The 24,847-nt window shown below is 41.1% G+C and overlaps 1 protein-coding gene across 1 annotated transcript in view; it reads right to left on the bottom strand.

Annotated features, from left to right (window-relative positions):
- Nucleotides 1-2,994: 2,994 nt before the first annotated feature.
- The window catches only part of dhx30 (DEAH (Asp-Glu-Ala-His) box helicase 30), an 87,379-nt gene continuing 65,526 nt past the window's right edge, over nucleotides 2,995-24,847 (bottom strand). Inside the window, exons 16-19 of the mRNA XM_060824438.1 lie at nucleotides 18,994-19,151; nucleotides 14,852-14,955; nucleotides 12,286-12,425; nucleotides 2,995-3,487 (exon numbers count right to left, since the gene is read on the bottom strand). Coding sequence (XP_060680421.1) covers nucleotides 3,261-3,487; nucleotides 12,286-12,425; nucleotides 14,852-14,955; nucleotides 18,994-19,151 — 629 coding nt within the window. The 3' untranslated portion in view covers nucleotides 2,995-3,260. The remainder of the gene's footprint in view (nucleotides 3,488-12,285; nucleotides 12,426-14,851; nucleotides 14,956-18,993; nucleotides 19,152-24,847) is intronic.

Raw genomic sequence — 24,847 nt, 5'->3', positions numbered from 1 at the left:
ACCTGTGCACTGCGATCCGATAGGCCCTTTCAATCTGCAGCCAGCTGGACTTGATTTGAAGGCCCAGGAACAGTGGCAGCCAGCTTTCAAAGAAGCTGACTGGCTGCCCAAATTCTTCACCCTCTGGGAGCCCGGCCATCTGAAGATTCGTCCTCCAACCTCAATTTTCGCGGTCGTTGACCTGGTCTTATAAGGCCCGCACCTCTCGCTCCAGTACCTGGATCTGACCAGATGAGAACTTGATCGGCGCTTCCGAGGCTGTGGTTCACCTTCTCCAGCTGCACCCTGAGGCCCCATAGCTCCAGTTCATGCTTCTGCAGTATGGACACAATGGGCTGGACATGGGCACAGATCTCCTCAATCGCAGCCTCAACCTTCGAGGTAAGTCTCGCCATCGCTGCTGCCAATTCCTGTGAGTCTGTCAGGTTCCCCGGGGGTTCGGGAGAGGCTGCTGCTGTTTCCTCGCTCCTTTTCCTTTTGGCATCCTTCGCACTCAAAAAACATATTTGTCGATAATTTGAAGTTTTTAAACTAATAATTCCTCCACATAAGTTGGCCAGGGATGGCAAAAAAACCCCAGTATGGCTTGGCTGTTAGGCAGAGCTGTCCACAGCAATTCTACAGAATCGCTGCCATCTTGCCGAGTTCGGTGTTGTGATTTTTAACCTTCATTCTGAGGCTAAGCCCACAGGTCCTGATCTCTCCTATTAGAATATAGAACAGTACAGCACCGAACAGGCCCTTCAGCCCATGATGTTGTGCCGACCATTGATCCTCATGTAAGGTAAACCTGATGTACAAAACCTCAAATTTCTGCAACCATATGCATGTTCAGCAGTCTCTTAAATATCCCCAATGACCTCGCTTCCACAACTGCTGATGGGAACGCATTCCATGCTCTCACAACTCTGTGTAAAGAACCTGGCTCTGACATCCCCTCTATACTTTCCGCCAGACAGCTTAAAACTATGACCCCTCCTGTTAACAATTTCTGCCCTGGGAAAAAGTCTTTGGCTATCATTACCTCTCATTACCTTGTACACCTCAATTAGGTCCCCTCTCTTCCTTCTTTTTTCCAATGAAAAAAGTCTGAGCTCATTCAGCCTCTCTTCGTAAGATGAGCCCTCCAGTCCAGGCAGTATCCTGGTAAACCTCCTCTGAACCCTCTCCAAAACATCCACATCTTTCCTATAATAGGGCGACCAGAACTGGACACAGTATTCCAAGTGTGGTCTAATCAAAGTTTTATAGAGCTGCAACAAGATCTCACGACTCTTAAACTCAATCCCCCGTTAATGAAAGCCAAAACACCATACTAGTAGAAACATCTCTACATCTTGGTTTTCTGTAAATTTTAATTAGAATTCCCCACCCCACATCCCTATCCATCTGTACTCAATGGAGTTAGGAAGGAAGAGTCCTTAACTGCTTCTCATGACGAGCCCTTCATCCCCAAGGTCATTCTTGTAAACTTGACCAACACATCCATCCTTTGGTGTGCTGCCTAAAACTACTCAACATTCTAAATGTGGTCTGACCAGAGCCCTATACAACCTCAGCAGTACATCTCTGCTCTTGTATGCTAATACATTCATTTCACCTTCCTAACCGCCTAATATTAACCATAAGAGAATCCTGAACTAGGTCTCCTAAATCTTTTCCAAAGCCTTTCCCCACTTAGAAAATACTTTATGTCTCTAGTCTTCCTACCAAAGTCCATTTCCCACATTGTATTCAGTCTGCCACTTCTTTGCCCACTTAACTATTGTGTCCAAGTCCTTTAGCAGCCACCCAGCTTTCTCAACACTACCTGCCCCTTCACTATCTTTGTGTCATCTGCAAACCTAGCAACAACAGCCTCAGTTCCTTCATCCAGATTGTTAATATATAACGTAAATAACTGAGGTCCAAACACTGACCCCTGCAGAACTCTGCGAGAATAGCTGTTGGTGTTGGTGTATGGTTGAAGCTTTTCCTGTTTGTTGAGTTATGAACCAGAGTACATCCTTGGATTTGCCACTTTCTTAATAGCATAAGGGGTATTAGCCATCAAGACAAAATCCTACACAAAGCCAAACAACAGATTACCGTCCTTCCCATCTTAAAAAGGGCCATTTAATTAGAACATTTCAATAGAACTTCCCCAAGCCTGAGAATTTATTCAGTACTTTGTTTTAGATCGAGTAGTCATGACCTAAATTTCTATCCTTACCTCTTAATAGTCGTGGATTAGCTCGGGCTGGAATCTAAGCAAATTTATTAGCAGTTGTGCTAAAAAATAATTAAAGAAATAAGGATACTATCCAAACCACCTATGTTCAAACTCATCTCAAAAGCAATGAAGGTTTGTGTATGGCCCTTGTCAAGAACTTAAAAACATTGCGAAGAGAGAGCTGTAAGGGTAGGGAAGAAAGAAGTGTAAATGCAAAGCCGAATGTGAGATTGTGGAGAGATATAAAGACAAGTGTTAGGACTGCAAGTTTAACGATTCGGAGCCAGTATTGGTAATGCCCTGACTAAAATGTTCAAATATATTTCTACTGCTGTTTGCCCAAGAATACCTATTATCAATGAGGTCAAAGATGCAAAGATTCAGAGGAACTTTGAATACATGCACTAAAGTAAATGAAATAATTAGAGCACAATTTCAATACCTCTGGGTTCTAGAGCCAATTATCTCAAAGTACAGTCACTTAACTTGGCTGCCACTATGGGATTACAAACTAACCATAGTGGTCTGCATAAAAAGCAATGGGATGAATTAGCAATTGTTGATGGTGCTAAGGGAGGATGATTAGCCAAAATTCCAATTGTGCTGAAATCCTGGAGTGTGGCTTAAACCCTTGAAGCGCTGAGTCTGAGGCCAAGTTCGACCAATGTAAACTGACAAAGCAACAATTGTTTAAAAAAAATACAAAAACATATTGACAAACTTGTATTTAAATAAATTTTTCAATCATGGAAATTAGACAACACTTTCCATACAGAAACACATTCATCCCTTTAGTTAGGCTCTTGCTTAATAAGATTATTCTGATTAGTTTTACGCGCAATCCATTATTAACAGTTATAAATTATCTGAGATGATAGACCTGTCTGCCCATCAGTTTCACATAATTTTGCAGAAAGTTGAGCAGTTTTAGCCTCTCGTTGCATTAAATAAAGCAGATACAATTTTTTTTTGTACACTGGGTTAAGCAATTCTGATACAGAATACAATATAAACGTTGGATATCTCCCCTCTCCTCCTAGTGAACCTCTCACTCTGCTGGCCAACAGTTCAAGAGCTCCACAAGCAATGACAGCACTTCCCCATTTTCTTTCCGAAGATCAGAAGATATTTCTGGGAGTTCATATCGCAGGCAGTTCTTTATCATCTTGTGTACAGCTTTGCGGAAGCTGTACAATAAATAGGCAGTCTTAGAGTCCAGCTCGAGTTGCAGGAGGCTAGAGTCAGCCAGAGTTAGCAGCACAGAGTCACCATCATCTGAAACAGAAATGAAACGTGAAGGCTGCAAAACCTGAGGCCCTTTTATAAAGTTGTAAATTATTTAACCAATTTACCCTCCAGCCTGCAGTAGTTTGTTTTTCTTTAATGTGAATCTCTCAAACTGAGGGAATGAAGCCTGAAACACATTTGCTACAGTATGATTGAGGTAAATTCATCAGTTCCCTCATCAGTTAATCCACACCTAACAATATTTTATCCTCAAAATACTTGCACATTCGGGAGGTCATTCCATACTTGTATCCAGAATGATCTGTAAATCTTACAGAATCTTGCAGCTTCCAATTGGTCCTTAGAAGTCTGAAAATTTTTATCTCCACTACTCCATATTGGAGTCTATTCATGAGTTGATTTTTCATTGTGAAGGGCTCCTTGTTGCAAATAACATGTATAGGACAAACTGCAGTCTTCGAACAGAGCCTGGGATTTTTTTTTATTCACAAGGAGCGAGCGTTCCCTCAACAAGGTGGTGGTGATGAATCACCTTTTCCAGTCGCTTTGGTCCATGCTGGGCCGATCCATTCTCACTGCTGTTAGGAAAATGGTTCCAGGATTTTATTCCAATGACAACCCACACTCACTGAATCATATAGTGCAGGCAATGTCCCAAACAACACCAGCACAGACCCAGCAGCACAATAGCATATAGTCTGGAGGGATTTGCCCTGGGAGTCCTCAACATTGACTCCCAACACTTATTGTTTCAAGGTTAGACATGGGCAAGAAAACCTCTTGCTGATCAATATTTGGAGGAAACGCGGAGGTTAGCAAAGGTGCAAAATGTACTCTGGGTAGGGGAATGTCAAAGTTCACTGTCAAGAGTGGCTCAACAGCAGCAGCACCTAATGATCAAGCTGGTCGGGTCCTAAAGGAAATAGCTGCTGGACTGCGGCAGGTGGTGAGAAAACCAGCAAGAGGGAAAAATATACTTCACTTCATCCTAACTAATCTGCTGGCTGCAGATGCATCTGCCCATGACAGTATTGATAAAGAATGATCACTGCATTATCCTTGTGGAGTCAAAGTCCCACTGAGAATATCGTCCACTGTCTTGTGGAGTACTATCAGGTAAAGGGACAGCTGGAAAATGGGAAGCCTTCAGGAATGAGATAATGGGAGTCCACAGAAAGTACATTTCGGTTAGGGTGAAAGGGAATGCTGGACGACTAAAGAAATTAAGGGTTTGGTTAAGAAAAAGAAGGAAGCATATGTCAGGTATAGACAGGATAGATCGAGTGTATCCTTAAAAGAATATAGAGGCAAATAGGAGTATACTGAAGAGGGAAATCAGGAGGGCAAATTGGGGACCTGAGATAGCTTAAGCAGATAGAGTTAAGGAGAATCCAAAGAATTTTTACAAATACATTAAGGACAAAAGGGTAACTAGGAAGAGAATAGGGCCCGTCAATGATCAGCAAGGCAGCCTTTGTGTGGAGCCGCAGAAAATGGGGGAGATTTTAAACAAGTATTTTGCATCAGTATTTACTGTGGAAAAGGATATGGAAGATATAGAATGTAGGGAAATAGATGGTGACATCTTGCAAAATGTCCATATTACAGAGGAGGAATGCTGGATGTCTTGAAACGCATCAAAGTACATAAATCCCCAGGTCCTGATCAGGTGTAATCTAGAACTCTGTGGGAGGCTAGGGATGTGATTGCTGGGACTCTTACTGAGATATTCGTATCAGAGATAGTCACAGGTGAGATGCCGGAAGACTGGAGGTTGGCTAACATGGTGCCACTGTTTAAGAAGGGTGGTAAGGACAAGCCAGGGAACTATAGACCAGTGAGCCTGATGTCAGTGGTGGGCAAGTTGTTGGAGGGAATCCTGAGGGACAGGATGTACATGCATTTTGGAAGGCAAGGACTGATTAGGGATAGTCAACATGGATTTGAGCATGGGAAATCATGTCTCACAAACTTAATTGAGGTTTTTGAGAAGTAACAAAGAGGATTGATAAGGGCAGAGCGGTAGAGGTGATCTATATGGACTTATGTAAGGCCTTCAACAAGGTTCCCCACGGGAGACTGATGAGCAAGGTTAGATCTCACAAAGTACAGGGAGAACTAGCCATTTGGATACTGAACTGGCTCAAAGGTAGAAAACAGAGGGTGGTGGTGGAAGGTTGCTTTTCAGACTGGAGGCCTGTGACCAGTGGAGTACCACAAGGATTGGTGCTGGGTCCACTACTTTTCATCATTTAAATAAATGATTTGGATGTGAGCATAAGAGGTACAGTTAGTAAGACTGCAGATGACACCAAAATTGGAGGTGTAGTAGACAGCGAAGATGATTACCTCAGATTACAACAGGATCTTGATCAGATAGGCCAATGGGCTGAGAAGTGACAGATGGAGTTTAATTCAGATAAATGCGAGGTACTGCATTTTGGGGAAGCAAATCTTAGCAGGACTTATACACTTAATGGTAAGCTGTAAGGGATTGTTGCTGAACAAAGAGACCTTAGGAGTGCAGGTTCATAGCTCCTTGAAAGTGGACTTGCAAGTAGATAGGATAGTGAAGAAGGCGTTTGGTATGCTTTCATTTACTGGTCAGAGTATTGAGCACAGGAGTTGGAAGGTCATGTTGAGACTATACAGGATATTGGTTAGGCTATTGTTGGGATATTGCACACAATTCTGGTCTCCTTCCTATCAGAAAGATGTTGTGAAACTTGAAAGGGTTCAGAAAAGATTTACAAGGATATTGCCAGGGTTGGAGGATATGAGCTACAGGGAGAGGCTGAATAGCCTGGGGCTGCTTTCCCTGGAGCATCAGAGGCTGAAGGGTGACCTTATAGAGGTTTACAAAATTATGAAGAGCATGGATAGGATAAATAGGCAAAGTCTATTCCTTGGGGTGGGGGAGTCCAGAATTAGAGGACATAGGTTTAGGGTGAGAGGAAAGTTATAAAAGAGACCTAAGGGGAAACTTTTTCATGCAGAGGGTGGTACGTGTATGGAATGAGCTACCAGAGGAAGTGGTAGGGGCTGGTACAATTGCAACATTCAAAAGGCATCTGGATGGGTATATGAAGAGAAAGGTTTTGGAAGGATATGTGCCTGGTGCTGGCAAGTGGGACTAGATTGTGTTGGGATATCTGGTTGGCATGGACGGGTTGGACTAAAGGGTCTGTTTCCGTGCTGTACCTCTCTCTGACTGTATTAAATGTGACAGATTGCCAACAGAACTAGCAACAGAACTAGTGCTTCATGGACTGGGCGTCCATGAAGCACTATGGGTCATGAACAGCAGCAGAATTGCATTCAAGCATAATCTGCAATCTCATGCCCCACCATATCTCCCACTCTGCCACTGCCATCAAGACAGAGAATCAACCCTGGTTCAATGGAAGTGCAGGAGGGCATGCCTCAAAATGAGATGTAAACCTGGTGAAGCTACCATACAGGACTATTTGAAAACCAAACATCACAAGCAGAAAGTGATTGGCAGAGTTTAGTGATCCCACAACCAACAGATCAGATCTAAGTTCTGCAGTCCTGCCACATTCAGACATGAATGGTGATGGACAATTAAATAACTCACTGGAAGATGGGGCTCCAAAAACATCCCAATCCTTAATGATGGAAGAGGCAAGCACATCAGTGCAGAATTTGAAGCTGAAGCATTCGCAGCAATCCTAGCCAGAAATGCCGAATGAATGTTCATTTCAGTATCTCATCATCCCCATCATTACAGATACTTGTCTTCAGCAACTGAAGCCCTCTGATTCACTGCACATATCAAGAATCAGTTGGAGAAACTACAAAGGCTACGGGCATTGACAACATTCTGGCAATAGCACTGAAGACTTGTGCTCCAGAACTTGCAATTCCCCTAGCCAAGTTCTTCTAGTACAGTCACAACCCTGGCACCTACCAGACAATATGAAATATTGTCCACAAAAAAGCAAGCAAATCCAAGCCAGCCAATTACTATCCCATCAGTTGACTTTCAATTATCAGTAACGTGATGGAAGGGGTCATCAACACTGTGATAAGGCAGCACCTGCTCAGCAATAACCTGTTCAGTGACACATAATTTAGGTTCCACCAGGGCCACTCAGCTCCTGACCTCATTACAGCCTTCGTTCAAACATGGACAAAAGAGCTGAATTCCAGAGGGTAGCAGAGAGTGACTGCCATTGACATCAAGGGCAAATTTGACTGAGTGTGGCATCCAGGAGCCCGAGCAAAACTGGAATCAATAGGAATCAGGGACCAAACCTGGCATGCAAGAGGATGGCTGTGATTGCTGGGAGGTCAGTCATCTCAGCTCCAAGACATCTCTACAAGAATTCCTCAGGGTAGTTGTGATCTAGGTCCAACTATCTTCAGCTGCTTCAACAATGAATTTCCCTCCATAAGGTTAGAAGTGGGGATGTTCGCCAACGATTGCACAATATTCAGCATCATTCATGATTCCTCAGTCCATATTCAAAAGCAACAAGATCGAGACAATATCGAGGCTTGGGCTAACGAGTGGTAAGTCACATTCACGATACACAAATGTCAAGCAAGAATGCGATATCACATTCCCAACGCTCCTCCCCGAAGTCCCTCCTCCCTACCTTTAGATTAGCCTGCTTGACACACCCTCCTCATTCCTGAAGGTCTTCTGCCCGAAACGTCGATTCTCCTGCTCCTTGGATGCTGCCTGACCTGCTGCGCTTTTCCAGCAACACATTTTTCAGCTTTGAATTCTCCACAAACACAGTGACTACAACAGAGGGTCACAGGGTTTGAATGCTGCTGCAAATAACTCACCTCCTGACTCCCCAAAGCCTATCCATTATCTACAAAGCACAAGTGTGACGGAGTACCCATCACTTACCTAAATGGGTGCAATTCCAACACTTAAAATGCTTGAAAACAATTCCAGGACAAAACAGCCTGTTTAATTGGCACATCCACAAGTATCCACACCCTCCACCATTAATGCTCAGTAGCACCAATGTACATGATCTACTGGATATATGCAGAAATTCCTCAGAAATCCTTAGACAGCATCTTCAAAGCCCACAGCCACTTCCATTTAGAAGGACAAGGGTAGGACATTTAGGAGAACACCAAGTTCCCCTCCAAGGCACTCACCAGCATCCTAACTTGGAAATATATAGCTGTTTCTACACTGTCACTGGGTCAAAATCCTGGAATTCCTTCCATAACAGCATTCTGGGTCAACCTACAGCACAGTTTAAGGAGGCAGCTCACCACCACCTTCTCAAGGGCAACTGGAGACGGCAATAAGTGTCAGCCTGTCTGTGACGCCCATGTCCAGGAATGAAATGTTTTTAAAAAATGAATGGGACAGTGATCTTGTTCTAACGTGTTCTAAAGCAGATGTGAGAGACGGGGTCATTTCTCTACTTTCCATTATAAATTCTGATTCTGCCTATTATGGATCCACACTTGTCTTTGTTAATCTTCTCATTTTACATAACTATAGAACCATAGAATCTATTTTTATGTTCCTTCAAATTTTACTTTCCTATTCTGGGCATAGTAATCTCCAGATTATTAACAGTGGAGAATTCAGCAATGTTAATTCCAAGGGGAGATGGTGAGATTCTATCTTGGAGACGGTCATTACATCGGTACCACTTTATTATCCCAAGCCTGACGGTTAACCAGTTCTGTAAGACCATAGGACATGGGAGCAGATGTAGGCTATTCAGCCCACAACTCTGCTTTTGCCATTCGATGAGATCTTGGCTGATAACCTTCAACTCCATTTTCTTGTCTTTTCCCCATAACCTATGATTCAGTTACTGATTAAAAATCTGTATCTCAGCCTGAATACACTTAACGACCCAACCATGACAGTCCTCTACAGTAAGGAACACGGCATGGGAGACCAGACTAGTTCAGTACCTGAGGAGTTGCAAATGATTCTGGACATTGCAATCCAACAGCAAACAGCCCCACTTCCAACTTTACGATAGAGGCAAGGTAATTGTTCAAGCAGCTGTAGATGGTTGGGATGATGGCATTTCAAGGAGGAATACTGAGGCATTCCTGCAGCAAATGTCCTGAGGCAGAGATGACTGCCTTTTGAAGAACACAACTGTCATCCTATGTATTAAGTATGACTTGAGCAAGTTTTCCCGATTCCCTCATTCTTCAACTCTACATGATGCCACACTTAACACTTGACTCCAAGGACTGTGACTCTCAGTTAGAGTCAGAGAGATGTACAGCATGGAAACAGACCCTTCGGTCCAACCCATCATGCTGACCAGATATCCCAACACAATCGAGTCCCACCTGCCAGCACCCGGCCCATATCCCTCCAAATCCTTCCTATTGATATACCCATCCAAATGCCTTTTAAATGTTGCAATTGTACCAGCCTCCACCACATCCTCTGGCAGCTCATTCCATACGCATACCACCCTCTGAGTGGAAAATGTTGCCCCTTAGGTCTCTTTTATATCTTTCCCCTCTCACCCTAAACCTATGCCCTCTAGTTCTGGACTCCCCCACCCCATGGAAAAGACTTTGCCTATTTACCCTATCCATGCCCCTCAATTTTGTAAAACTCTATAAGGTCACCCCTCAGCCTCTGATGCTCCAGGGAAAACAGCCCCAGCCTGTTCAGCCTCTCCCTATAGCTCAAATCCTCCAACCCTGGCAATATCCTTGTAAATCTTTTCTGAACCCTTCCAAGTTTCACAACACCTTTCCTATAGGAAGGAGACCAGAATTGCATGCAATATTCCAACAGTGGCCTAACCAATGTCCTGTACAGCCACAACATGACCTCCCAACTCCTGTACTGAATACTCTGACCAATAAAGGAAAGCATACCAAACGCCTTCTTCACTATACTATCTACCTGTGACTACACTTTCAAAGGAGCTATGAACCTGCACTCCAAGGTCTCTTTGTTCAGCAACACTCCCTAGGACCTTACCATTAAGTATATAAGTCCTGCTAAGATTTGCTTTCCCAAAATGCAGTATCTCACAGTTATCTGACTTAAACTCCATTTGCCACTTCTCAGCCCAATGGCCCATCTGGGCAAGATCCTGTTGTAATCTGAGGTAACTCTCTTCGCTTTCCACTACACCTCCAATTTTGGTGTCATCTGCAAACTTACTAACTGTACCTCTTATGCTCACATCCAAATAATTTACGTAAATGACAAAAAGTAGAGGACCCAGCACCGATCCTTGTGGCACTCTACAGTCACAGGCCTCCAATCTGAAAAACAACCCTCCACCACCACCCTCTGTCTTCTACCTTTGAGCCAGTTCTGTATCCAAATGGCTAGTTCTCCCTGTATTCCATGAGATCTAACCTTGTTAATCAGTCTCCCTTGTCAAACGCCTTACTTAAGTCCATATAAATCACATCTACCGCTCTGCTGTCATCAATCATCTTTGTTACTTCTTCAAAAAACTCAATCAAGTTTGACAGACTTGATTTCCCACGCACAAAGCCATGTTGACTATCCCTAATCAGTCCTTGCTTTCCAAATACATGTACATCTGTCCCTCAGGATTCCCTCCAACAACTTGCCCACCACCGATGTCAGGCTCACTGGTCTATAGTTCCCTGGCTCGTCCTTTACCACCCTTCTTAAACAGTTGCCAACCTCCAGTCTTTCGGCACCTCACCTGTGACTATCGATGATACAAATATCTCAGCAAGAGTCCCAGAACTCAGATTATAACATGAGCTGGAATAAAGTGGCCCGAGGAAGAATCTAAATTGAACACTGAGAAGGGTCTTGTTGTTTACATTCCACCTGGCTGTATTTTCCACTACTTTGATGATAATCAAGTGTAACTGATTGAGTTTGTTAGAATTTGTCTTGCTTTTTGTAGACAATTTTCCAAATTGGGGATCAATGCCAGTTTTGTAGCTATAACAGAACAGCTTAGCTCAGGACTAGCTCTGAAACAAAGGTTTTCAATATTACTGCCAGCGTGCTATCAAGGCATGTAACATCATTGTACCCAGTGCTTTCAGCTGTTTCTTGATATTAAATGGACTGAATTGATATCTATACCTTTGTGGACATCATGAAAAGAATAAGTTGGATCACTGACTCAGCACTGCAGGCTGAGGGTATGCAAATGTCTTTTGCAGTTATGTGCTGTGCTCCCATCACTGAAAATGTTCCCCTCCTTGGGTTAGTTGTTTAATTGCGCATCATCATTTACAACTGGATGTGGTAGGACTGCAGACCTTTAATCTGATCTATTTATCATGGGATTGTTTTGTTTTATTGTATGCTGCTTCCATAGTTTAGCACACATTTACAGCCTTGCATTATAATTTCACCAGGTTGTTATCTCATCTTTAGGTATGGCCACTGCGATTTCTGATATGCTCTCCCAGTTTCCTCATTTAATCAAGGTTGATCTCTTGGCTTGATGGCAATGATAGATTAAATTATGCTATTCTCCTCTAGTTTAGGGACACACAAGCCAACGACAGATTCCCTCTGCCCAAAGTTCAAATCAGTCAACATGGCAGAGATCAGCAACTTTGGCAGAGACTTCTGGCACAAATATGACCTTCTCTTTGCCTTCATGGAGTCTGACAGCTTTGCAGGAATAGCTTATAATTAGAACAAAGATTCCAGACAACATGAAAGTTGTGTGTTTTAAAAGCTATAGTGGGTTTTCACTTCTTCATCCATTGGTAAAATTTGTTGGGATCTCTTCACGGTCTGTTGCTGAATCATGTGCTATTTTATTGAAAGTATAAAGCAGCACCCCCCCCCCCCCCCCCACCACCACTGCCACTGCCACAACACTTACCTTTGATGTCAATGTCACAATCTGGAAGCATTAACAGAGTCAATGGATGGACCATGGAGGAGTCACGAACAAAAACGTTCCCATTGGATTTCACAGCCGTGAAATAGGTCAGCCAACGACTTTTAAAATATTCCTCATTCCTGGCAATGAATTACAAAATTGTATTAACACAGTAGGGGAAGCACTGCTTACAATGGTTCCTGACAATGACATGGGATGAAGAGGCAGGGGAGAACTCCATGCTCTGGTCTGAATCAGTATATTCAAAGTTGAATATTGCTGAACAGAGATACAAGTTGTTGAAGCTATGCACCTTGCAGCCATTAGGGCTAGAACAGGAATGCCAAATTTGAAGTGATCACAACAGGAGAAAAGGCTGCTGGTTGGTTGACAAGCTGACTCCAATTCTGCAAAACACTGCCATGGAGAAAACAACAGGAGACATGTAACTACCAGATAATTAACAAAAAAAGTGCAGAGTCTGAATATTTTCATTTGTTTGCAAAAAATATAATGCTGTATCTGACGTTATACAGTTTATAGTAACTACAAATTAACCACATTCCAAGCTCAACCAATTATTGTTTCTTACTGCAGCACTAAGGGTTGTTCAACAACTGGAGAATCATTTTGTTTCAGATTTTGAATGCAATGGCTGGTTTAATACAGTCTGTACTCGACACATTACAAACAACCAAAGGTAACACTCCTTGACTCCATCAGCAATTCAATGGGACATCCACCTATATACCTGGGAATGTTCTAGCAATACATTTCATATACAATGTCGCTCAATTATCTGCTGGGCTGAACGTCTTTATGAAATTATGGCAACATCTTGTCATGAAAATACTATTCCTGTAGCCACAGCTCAGCAGCAATATGAAACAGCCTGTTTAACTTCCACATGTTGTGCCTTTCCAGGTAAATTTGAGATTGACTGGGAACTTCAGGTCCAAATGTGGCAGTATTTAGTCTATCTGCAAGTTTATGCAAAACTCAGAACACAATGATTTGATCAGAATAACCACTTTCCCACAGAATAGATTTAAGCTATTCCTGTGTTACGCTTGCAAGCTCAGCAAATGGCCAGAGCTCTCCTGACAAGTACTATCTGTATTATAATGTGTGGAGCTGAATGAATTCCACATTGACCAGTGAAGTAAGCTTGCTGTAGATAGGAGTGGAGGATGCTAAGTCAGTCCAAAAAGGTCTTCTACCTACCACAGAATTACACAATGTTGTGTATGAATCTTGGTGCCAGCACTAAATGCAGCGTACAAAGGCTATACATTTCCACAACTGGCTAATTGAATTAAAGGACATGTTGCTTTGGTTGTTTGCATTATGTAGGGTACAGACCACTCTCAACCAGCCAATGGTTGCAAATTCCAAACTATTTACTGAGAAACATGAATCTGCAATTGAGCAGCATTTGCTGAACAATCCTGAGTCCATCAATAGCTATACCAATGTACGATTTAAAGTGATCAGTTAAGTTCATAACATAATTGATGTATCCATGCTAGAAGCAAATTGGACCTTGCATAGGGACGTATCGTCAGCAAACAGAAGCGATATGTTCAAAGCTTGCATTTTATTTGAATTACCTGGTAGCTTGGAGAGTCAGTTTTGTCTATTGTTCTTTTTTTCCCATAGCAACACCTTCCCAATCAAAATCAATTTACCAAAAATCAGCATCCTTTTCCTTTACAGTACAGGGTGGTAGGATTGTTTGAAATTTGGTATTAAGTTTGATCTGATACATGCAAGACAAAAAACTTCAGAAACATGAGTCTGATTTCAGCAATATTCAATCTTTGGTGACATTCTGAGCAGATTGTGGAGATTTAGTTTAGTAACTTCAGAATAACAGCAATTTAGAGGATGTCAGCATCTCTAGCAAAGCTGACAGTACTTTCCTTCCCTGTAGCAAGTAGGGATACTTTTACCACCAGTTTTAACCACTGAGTAGCTTGCGAGACTATTTCAGAGGCCTTTGATGTGAGGCTGGGGACTCGAATCACTAAAAGGTCAGAATGTAAAAGAATAAGATTTCTTAATTTTCTTAAGTACATTAGTGAATTAATTTGACAGCTTAATGACCATTCTTCCTCATTCTAGCTTTTCATTTCCAGACATTTAAATTGAATTCAAATTCTCAAATTGGCATGGTGGGATATGAACTCCCATTTTCTGGATCTCCCAGTTTAGTAGGAGATCTACTGTACGCATCTCATTTGATTTTCTGACTCAGGGGCCTTATCAATAAAATGAGGGTTATTTCTTTAGTTGTAATAATTGCATTCACCCATTTTCCCCTTCCCATACCAGTCCAAGGAACAGTAGGAAGTGGAGAAAGGACACACCTCTCAGCATATTTATTATCAAATATTTTGTTGAATGAGAAGCAATTAGCTTTGCAATAATTTGCCCTAAATGACAAAACATCCATGCTTCCTCGTGCTTTGCACTTAAGTAGCAGCACTAACGATCTTCTAACATGAAATATATCTTCTAACACCTCTTTTTGCGCATGTATGCACACACACACATCAAGGCTTGCCTGTTCACTGTAGATCTGTGCAGCAATACCTGCCCACCTTTAGTACGGTAGACCAGGCTGTTGGGTTTAAATTTTCCCTCTTTGGTAACTTTTCCATGTCTCAGCTACAAACAAAAAGGAGAACAAAAAAAGCTTGTTAAATAGGTTAGTCAATTCAGTTCAAAATGTAGGAACTGGTGCTAACCAATCAGCTCTTTAAGCCTGTTCCATGATCCTATTAGACCTCGATCGATTAGTAACATTAGTAACACACTGTCTTTAGGGAGACTTCCAGATTTTCTCTGTGTGGTAAAAAGATACCTCATTTCATTCTCAAATCATGTTGCTCTAATTTCAAAGTTATCTGCGTATTCTTCCTTCTTTCACAAAAGGAAACAGCTTACCTCCATCTATCCCATCAAATAACTTTAGCATCTATTGATTATCCTTTAATCTCCCAAACACAAGTAAATAAGTCAAGTTTATGCAACTTATCTCCCTTGTATCATTTTCACTGTTTCTTTTGTTAATCCCCACAATCATCATCAGTTTTCTGCTTTTTTCAGCTCAGTGTTAGGAAGATAAAAGGCATTGCCATTTTCAATTCCACCTATAAATTCTACTCCCTTGTCAATGATTCATTCATTTAACAGAAGTTGAGCACGTGCACCATGTATTAAGATCACTTTCACTCCTTGCTTAGCAAGAATCTATGCACCTCTGCTTTAAAAATATTCAAAGACCCAGCTTCCATCATATTTTAAGGAGGACAGCCCCAAAGACTTGTGTCCTGCAGTGAAAAAAGTTCTTCTCTGTTTAAACGGATCACCACTTATTTTTAAATGGTAACTTCCAGCTCTAGGTATTCCCACAAAAGGAATCATCCTACTCCTCAGCATCACAGTGAATCAAATCATTCACAATCTTCAACACTGTTTAAAACCCAGCATCTTTTCTATCATCGACTGATCACTTGACCTTCCTTTATATTGTCCCTCCACTGCTGTACCAAAGAACATAGAACAGCACAAGAACAGGCCATTCGCCCCACCAAGACTGAGCCGACACATGATGCCTTTCTAAACTAAAAACCTTTAGCCTCCTACATGGTTTGTATCCCTCTATTCTCTGCCAAAATGCATCTTAAATGTTGCAATTGTATCCGCCTCCACCACCTCCTCTGACAACACATTGCAGACGCGTATCACCCTCTGAATATAAACCTGCTTCTCACACCTTTACCTAACTCCTCTTGTCCTAAATCTGTGCCCCCTAACGATTGACGTTCCCACCCTTGGGAGAAATATTCTTAACTGTCCATTTTATCCATGCTTCTCATAATCTGGCAAAATTATATCAGGTCGGCCCCTCATCCTCTGACGCTCAAATGAAAACAAACCCAGTTTGTTCAATCTCTCCTCATAGCTAATAGTCTTCAAACCAGGTAACATCCTGGTAAACATTTACTGTACCCTCCACATCCTTATGGCAGTGTGGTGACTAGAAGTATACATAACATTCCAACTATGGTCTAAACTAAAGCTTTATACAGCTGCAACGTGACTTGCCAATTTTCATGCTGTACAATATGCCTTCTTCCTCTCAAACTGTACTATTGCGCATTTCTCTGCATTAAGTTTTATCCGTCATACGTCCACCAATTTTTCACAACCATTCTCAGTTCTCTTGAAATTTTTACTATGCTCCTCCAAGTTCACAATACTTCCAGGTTTTGAGTCTTCTGCATATTTTAAAATCATGTCCTGTACACCCAAGTCCAGATCATAAAAATGTATCAAGTCAGCCATCCTGAGGATTGAGCGCTCCACTATCACCTGATGAAGGAGCGTCATTCCGAAAGCTAGTGTGCTTCCAATTAAACCTGTGGACTGGTGTTGTGAGATTTTTAACTTAATCCTGAGGAACCTCACTGTTCCTACATTCATCAGATATAGGAACAGAATTAGGCCATTTGGCCCATCAAGTCTGCTCTGCTATTTGATCATGGCTGATATGCTCCTCAATGCCATTTTCCTGCGTTGTCTCCAGAACCCTTCAACCTTTTACTAATTAGAAAGTCTGTCTAATTCCTCTTTACATTTACTCACTGTCCCAGCAGCCACTGCACTTTGGGCTAGCAAATTTGACAGAGTCACAACCCTTTGGCAGAAGCAGTTTCTCCTTGACTCTGTTTTAAATTTGCTACCCTTTAAGACTGCGATCTCCCATCCTAGAGGAAGCATCCACTCTACATCAATTTTATCCACACCTTTTATCATCTTGAATACCTCAATTTGACCTCCGTCATTCTTTTAAATTCCAGAGAGTACAGGCCTAAACTGTTCAACAATGTCCCTTCATACAACAAACACCTCATCACTGGGATCAAGCTAGTGAACCTCCTCTGAACTGCCTCCAATGCCATTACATCTTTCTTCAAATAAGGGACCAAAACTATGCACAATATTCCAGGTACAGTCTCACTAACACCTTGTATAGTTGCAACAATACCTTTATATTCTATTCCTTTAGATATAAAAACCAACATTTCATTCGCTCTCTTTATCTGCTGCACCTGTATGCTAGTTTTCTGTGACTCATGAACGAGTACACCTACATCCCTCTGCATCGGAGCACCTGCAGTCTCTCCTCATTAAGATAATAGGTCGCTTTTCCATTTTCTTCGACCCAAATGCATGACCATGCACTTATGCACGTTAAATTCCATTTGCCACATTTTGGCCCACTGTCCTAACCTGTCTGTATACCTTACTTCAGGCCAAAATAAATTGTTTATTATTACTATTACCTGTCACTCAATCATATCCATGATGCCATTAGTTGTTTTATTCCAAGGCCTTTATTTTTGCTGACAAGCTTGTTACATGGAACTTTATCATACATCTTTTGGAAGTCCATGTGTAGAACAATAACTCTTTCTCAACAAAAAAATCAATTTAACACAACTTCCATTCAATAAATCTATATGTGCTCTTCTTAATGAATCCACATTTAACTATGTGAATGTTAATTTTATCCAATTATAATTTCTAAATGCTTTCCCATCACTGAAGTGAAATTGACTAGTCTCTAGTTGCTGTGGTTATCTTTCTGAACAAAAGTATTACATCTGCAACATTCCAGTCCACACTGCCAGCACCTAAGAAAAATTTATAACTTCAGCTAATTCCTTTCATTTTCTCTCAATATCTTTGGATGTATCTGGTCTGACTCTAGTGAATGAACTTTAAATACAGACAACTTTTCTAATAGCTCCTCTGTCAATTTTCAGTCCATTCTATATCTCAACTCTCTCCTCTTTAGCCATAACTTGGCTTTTACATTTTACAATGAGGAGGATTTTTTTTCTTCCCCACTCAGAGTTAAGTGTCGTTGGTATTGTCTCTTCCAAAGAGCAGTACTGGTGGGTCACTGAATACTTTTAAGGCAGAGGCAGATAGATTCTTGACTAAGAAGGGAGTGAGAAGAAATCTGATTAGGTGGAATATGGAGTTGAGACCACAATCAGATCAGCCACAATCTTATCGAATGGTGGAGAGGCTGAATGTCCTCAGCCTGCTTCTAATTCTAATGTTTAGATGTTCCTTGGTAAAAACAGGTGCCAAATGGTGGACCGAAGGGCAGGGCTTGTTCCTGTGCCATACTGTTCTATGTTCTCTCGTACAAACTTAATATTTTAGTTTTCTACCTCCATGCATTAATCCCTTTTTGGTTCCTATTGAGCACCAGTCCACATTTCACACTTGCATGTGTGAAGATGGCTATTAGACTCGGTTTGTTAGCTGCGAGCTTCTTCTCACACTCTCACCCAGCTTCTCATGAACTTTTTTATTTCCCTCTGTGAATGTTCTACAGTTAACCTGGTTCTCACTTGTACTAAACAAACCCATGCCCCAGCTCTGCTAACACTTCCTTCATAACGGTTCAGAAACATGCTAATCAGGAAAGTTCTCCTGAGGACACCAGAAACTCCACTCTCTTCCCTCTACACAGCTACTTCTCTCTATATCGTTCCTCTTTCCTGACTTTCCTTATAAAAATTTGTGACTTTTTTTATATTAAATGATATTACACAAACATAAGTAATTACTATACTCCGATCAAGCCAGGCCATGCCTGAATTTGGGGCTTCTCTTTCTCACCTGAATGAAGTTAGGGTATAGGCCAGCCAAAAGCACACCTTTAATCAATTCTTCCTCCCCACTGCACTGGTTACACAAGGAGTAGGAACTTATGCAATCTGAAGGATTCGACACCAGGAATGCATTGTAAACGTTTTCAGAGAACTGCTGAATTAATCCTGGATCAACACAGCACAAGCAGTCTCAAATTAGTGTATGAAAATAATGAATAATAATTCTTATATTTATATTGCAGAATTAAAGTACAAATTAAATTTGTTAAAATGACTAAACCCAAGGGACCTAATGAAAAGTGAAAACTAATGTATTACAAATATTCCAAACTGAGATAGAGGAGGCAGTCATTGGTCCATGCAATCAGCCTGATAGCCTACCTTTTTAACCCCATACTTCCATTACTTCATTCAACAGCCTTCAATACTCACCTTTACTCACTTTATTTACATTTTATTCTGTATTTGCACAACTCTAATTTTAGCTAATTCAACTGAAATCTGGTGTCTACATCATTTTGGATTCCCACTTCTTTATTGTTTAAATTTAAACACCAGCTTTATTGCTTTTGTCAATTGCGCCATTCAGTAATTGGAGCTCAGCCATAGAATCATACAGCACAGAAGAAGCCCTTGGGGGCACCAAGTCTGCACTGACAAAGTACTGTTCTAAATTCACACTAGTCCCACTTTCCAGCACTTGGCTATTAGTCCCGAGGTAAAACATCTCCAAGACGAGCACCCTCACTCTAAGTTGGGATACACATAACCTAACAAAGCTCTCCAAATGAGTTCCAAACAGCTGTGAAGACTAGATCTCTTGGGGAAAATTTTAGACACAAACTGATGAACAAATCCCCAATAGTAATGCAAGATGCAGTTTATAATTGCAGAAAGTGTGCAATATTTCCTACAAGCTGTGTCTAGGATCACAAATGAATTTTGTTTAATATATTTCAAGATAAACATCAAAAATAGGAAAGGGAGTAAGCCATTCACCCCTTTCAGCCAGCGCTTCCGTACAAGATAATTATGGCTGATCATCAACTCAGTACTCTGTACCTGCTTTTTGCCCCAATACCATGTGATCATTTTAGTCCTAAGAACTACACCTAACAACATCTCAGCCTCACTACACCATGGGCCAGCTTCAATTCCACCCTCGGGCGACTGTGTGGAGTTTGCACATTTCCCTGTGTCTATGTGGGTTTCTGCCTGGTGCTCTGGTTTCGTCCCACAGTCCAAAGATGTGCAGGCTACACAAATTCACCATGCTAAATTGCCCATAGTGTTCAGAAATGTGTAGGTTAGGTGTGTTAGCCTTGGGAATGCACGGTTACAGAGAAAGGGTAGGGAAGTGGTCTGGATGTGGTGCTGTTTGGAGGGTCAGTGTGGACTTGTTGGGCCAAATGGCCTGCTTTCACATTGCAGGGGTTCCATGATATATCTTTAAAATATTTAAGTAAGTTTTGCCCTCAACTATTTTCTGTGGCAGAGAATTCCACAGGCTCACTACACTCTGGATAGGAAATTTCTCATCTCAATTCTAAATAGCCTCCTCTATATCCTTGGACTATGATTCCTGATTTGTACTCCCTACTTATCAGGAACATCCTTCCTGTGTTTACACTGTCAAATTCTGTTAGAATTTATAGGTTTCTATGAGGTAAATATTGTGAATAGCTGGGAGTCCTAGCACTTGTCCCTGGTACCCCACTAGCTGCCACTTGGAAAATGACCCATTTATTCCTACGGTGTTTCCTGCCCCAGCCAGTTCTCTGTCCATGTCATACACTACTTCAAAATATCATGCACTTCAATTTATACACTCTCCTTTATGGGATCTTATCAAAAGTCTTCTGAAAATCCAAGCAAACCACATCTGTTGGATCCCCCTTGTCAACTCCATTAGTTATATCCTCAAAACTTTCCTGTAGATTTGTCAAGCATGATTTCTTTTTCAAAGATCCATGCTGACTCTGTCAATTCCGTCACAGGTTTCCAAATTCCCTCATAGTAAATCTTTTATGATGGATTCTAGCATTTTCACTACTAATGATGTCAGGTTAACCAATCTATAATTCTGTTTTCTCTCGACCTTTTCAAATAGTACAGTTACGTTAGCTACCTTCCAATTGGAGGTGGACATTGAGGAAGGTTACCTCAAAGTAAAACGGGATCTTAACCATAGAGCCAATGGGCTGGAGATGGAGTTTAATTTAAATAAGTGTGAGGTACTGCATTTTGGAGGGACAAATCAGGTCAGGACTTATACACTTTACAGTAAGGTCCTTGGGAGTGTTGCTGAGCAAAGAGACCTTAAAGTGCAGGTTCATAGCTCCTTGAAAATGGAGTCGCAGCTGGACAGGGTGGTGAAGGAGTGTTATGAAGTTGAAGGCGTGTACTATATCTTTCAGAGACAGAGAATGCTGGTCTGAACTGACTGAGCAATTACAAGCACCTGTGTATATGACTAGATGGCAATCCCAGAGTGTACTGGAAAATTGAAAACATGTAACATTTCACTGTGAAATAGATACCTGAGTTTTGGCTGCTGTTTTGACGACAAGTTGAATTTAACCAGTTTACATTATGCCCCTGGATATTAAAACCCAATTGAGTTTGAATTTATTCTTTTGCCAACATCGAACCAATGAGACAATCCGATGTTGGGGGTATAAGAATATAGACATTTTGAAAATTGGAGAGAGCAACTGCCATAGAGAGAGAGAGCTAACTGCCAATACAACATCTTGCTCCCCAAGAAATTGGGAAACACTCTCTATCAAAGGTACCTTTTCACATGAAACATACTCACAATAAAAAGACAGACAACAACCCAGAAAGACCCAGAGTGAAGACAAAGAAGAAGACAGCAACTGTGTGGTTTTGAAATTAAGTTGACGTAATTTTAATAAGTGTTTAATAGGAACAGCATATTATTATGGAGTTAGAGGCAGATAGTAAGCAGCTACGAAAAAGGGGGGCTTGGAGTTGTGAATAGTTGTTGTTTAATATTCACTTTTAGAGCTATACCCTCAAAAACTTCCTGTAGATTTGTCAAGCATGATTTCTTTTTCATACATCTATGATAAATAGACTTAATAGTGAAAATTAGAAGTTCTCTGTCACTCATATTTAAACAGATTATGAGGCGAGGCAAGGTGAGCTTTTCTGGGTGTTTGAGTTAATTAACAGATTAGTTCGCCTCTGTGTCGTAACAGATTTGGGGGCTCATCGTCCCAGATTTGGACAGATCCAGTTAGGGAATTGGGCAGTTTGGCCAGATTTGGGACACGAGAATCCCAACAGATTTGAACACTTGCCAATTAGTGTTCTAGATTTTTAAATTAAAGTTAGATGAAAAAATTTATTTACTTTTGGTTACTTGCGATTGGTTAAATTAAAAGTGAGTGAAATAGCTCTTAACATTGCTAAAGAGGTTCTGGGTGCTTGGTTTAATTAACAGAGGGTTCACCTTCATGTCATAACAAGGAGGAATTTGGTATGCTTGCCTTTCAGAGCTTATGCTCGAAATGTCGACTCTCCTGCTCCTCGGATGCTACCTGACTAGCTGTACTTTTCTAGTACCACGCTTTTTGACTCCATCTCCAGCATCTGCAGTCCTCATTTTCTCTCTTATTGGTCAGAACATTGAGTATAGAGTTGGAAGGCTATGTTGTAGCTAGACAGGACATTAGTTAGGCAATTTTCGGAATATTATTTATGCAAAGATGTTTGAAACTTGAAAGGGTTCAGAAAATATTTACAAAGATGTTGTCAGGGTTGAATGGTTTGTGCTATAGGGAGAATCTGAATAGGCTAGGACTATTTTCTCTGGAGTGTTGTTAGCAAGAAATGTAAAAGGAGACCTGAAACGTTTCTCTCGATGTGCAAATCAGTAGAGATTGGTAAAACCATACATGGATCCTTAAGGAGCACACAGTTAAAATTATAATGGGGAATAAGGAAATGACAGAAATTAAATAATTTGTATATATTTTCATGGGACAGAGTACAAAAGAAAAATCAGAATTAAAAAAATGAAAAACCTAGGGTATAACAAGAATGAGGAGCTTAAAGACATGAGGGCAACTTTTAAAAAGTCCTCCAGAAATGAATAGGACTAAGTGGCGATAAATCCCCCGGATTTGATGAGTTCCAACCCAGGATTTGAAAAGAAGCAGCTGCAGAGACAGTAGATACATTCATAGGAATGCAACTTGGGCATCAGCACTACTCCACCATTCAGTAAGATCTTAATTCATCTGATTATGGTCTCCACTGCACTTTCTTGTCTGTCCCCATAGTCCTTTACTACATTGTCTAGCAAACTTAAAACTTAACAGCCTTGAATAATTAAAGTGACCCAGTCTCCATAATAAGAGCAGTCCACAGATTAACAAACCTCTAGGAGAAATAATTTTTCCTCTTCTCTGTACCAAGAACGACCTTTTATTCCTAAACTCCTAATTTTAGTATTCTAGAGCCATGGAGTCACACAGCATGGAAACAGACCCTTCAGTTCAACCAGTCCATGCCAACCATAATCCCAAACTAAACAGTCCACTTGCCTGCTCTTTGCCCATATCCCTCCAAACCCTTTTTCTTCACGTATTTATCCAACTGTCTTTTAAATGTCGTAACTGTACGAGCATCCACCACTTCCTCTGGAAGTTCATTCCACACACAAATCACTATTTAAAAAAAGTTACCTCTAACTTGTTTTTTAAATCTTTCTCATCTCACCTTAAAAATATGCCCCCTAGTCCTGAAAAGACACCTGCTATTCACCTTATCTACCTCTCATGATTTTTAAAAACTCCATAAGGTCACCCCTCAACTTCCTACATTCCAAATGAATAAAATCCCAGACTATCCATCTTCTCCCTATAACCCAAACCTTTCATTCCCAGCAACATCCTGGTAAATCTTTCATGAACCCATTCTAGCTTGACAGTATAATTCGTATGGTGACCAGAACTGGATACAGTACTCCAGAAGAGGCCTCACCAAGGTCTTGTACAACCTCAACATAGCATCCAAATTCTTATACTCAACAGTCTGAGCAATGAAGGCAAGCGTGCTAAATGCCTTCTTAAATACCCTGCCTACATGTGACGCAAACTTCAAAGAATTATGTACCTAAACCACTAGGTCACTCTGTTCTGCAATACTACTCAAGGCTTTACTTTTAGTTGTCTAAGCCCTGCCCTTGTTTGTTTTACCAAAATGCAATACCTCACATTCATCCAAGTTAAACTCATCCAAATAGCCACTCCTTAAGCCCATTAATCCAATCAATCAAGATCTCTTTGTAATCTTAGATAACCTTCTTTATTGTCCACCATAATACCAATTTTGGTGTCATCATCAAACTTATTAACCATGCCTTCTATATTCCCATCTAAAGCATTTATTTAATGACAAACAAAACTAGACCCAGCACTGATCCCTGTGGAACACTGCTACTAACACACCTCCGGTCCAAAAACAACCTTCACCACCACTCTGTCTTTTGCCATCAAGTCAATTTTGTATCCAATTGGTGAGCTCACCCTGAATCCCATGTGATTTCACTTTATTAATCAATATACCATGCAGATCCTTGTCAAAGGTTTTACTAAAGACCACGTAAACATCGTTTACATCTCTCCTCTCATCAATCCTTGTGAGACAAGATTTTCCTTGCACAAAACCATGCTGACTATCCCTGAATATTCCTTTCCTCTTCAAATACATACAAATTCTATATTTCAGAATCACCTACAACAACTTACCAACCACCGAAGTCAGAGGAAGAATCTTCTTTGTAAAGTTCTCTCAAGATTTTATATGTTTCAATAAGATCACCATTCATC

Source organism: Hemiscyllium ocellatum, chromosome 4 (assembly GCF_020745735.1).
Source record: "Hemiscyllium ocellatum isolate sHemOce1 chromosome 4, sHemOce1.pat.X.cur, whole genome shotgun sequence".
Taxonomy (NCBI): Eukaryota; Metazoa; Chordata; class Chondrichthyes; order Orectolobiformes; family Hemiscylliidae; genus Hemiscyllium; species Hemiscyllium ocellatum.
This window is presented reverse-complemented; position numbering and strand designations above follow the sequence as displayed.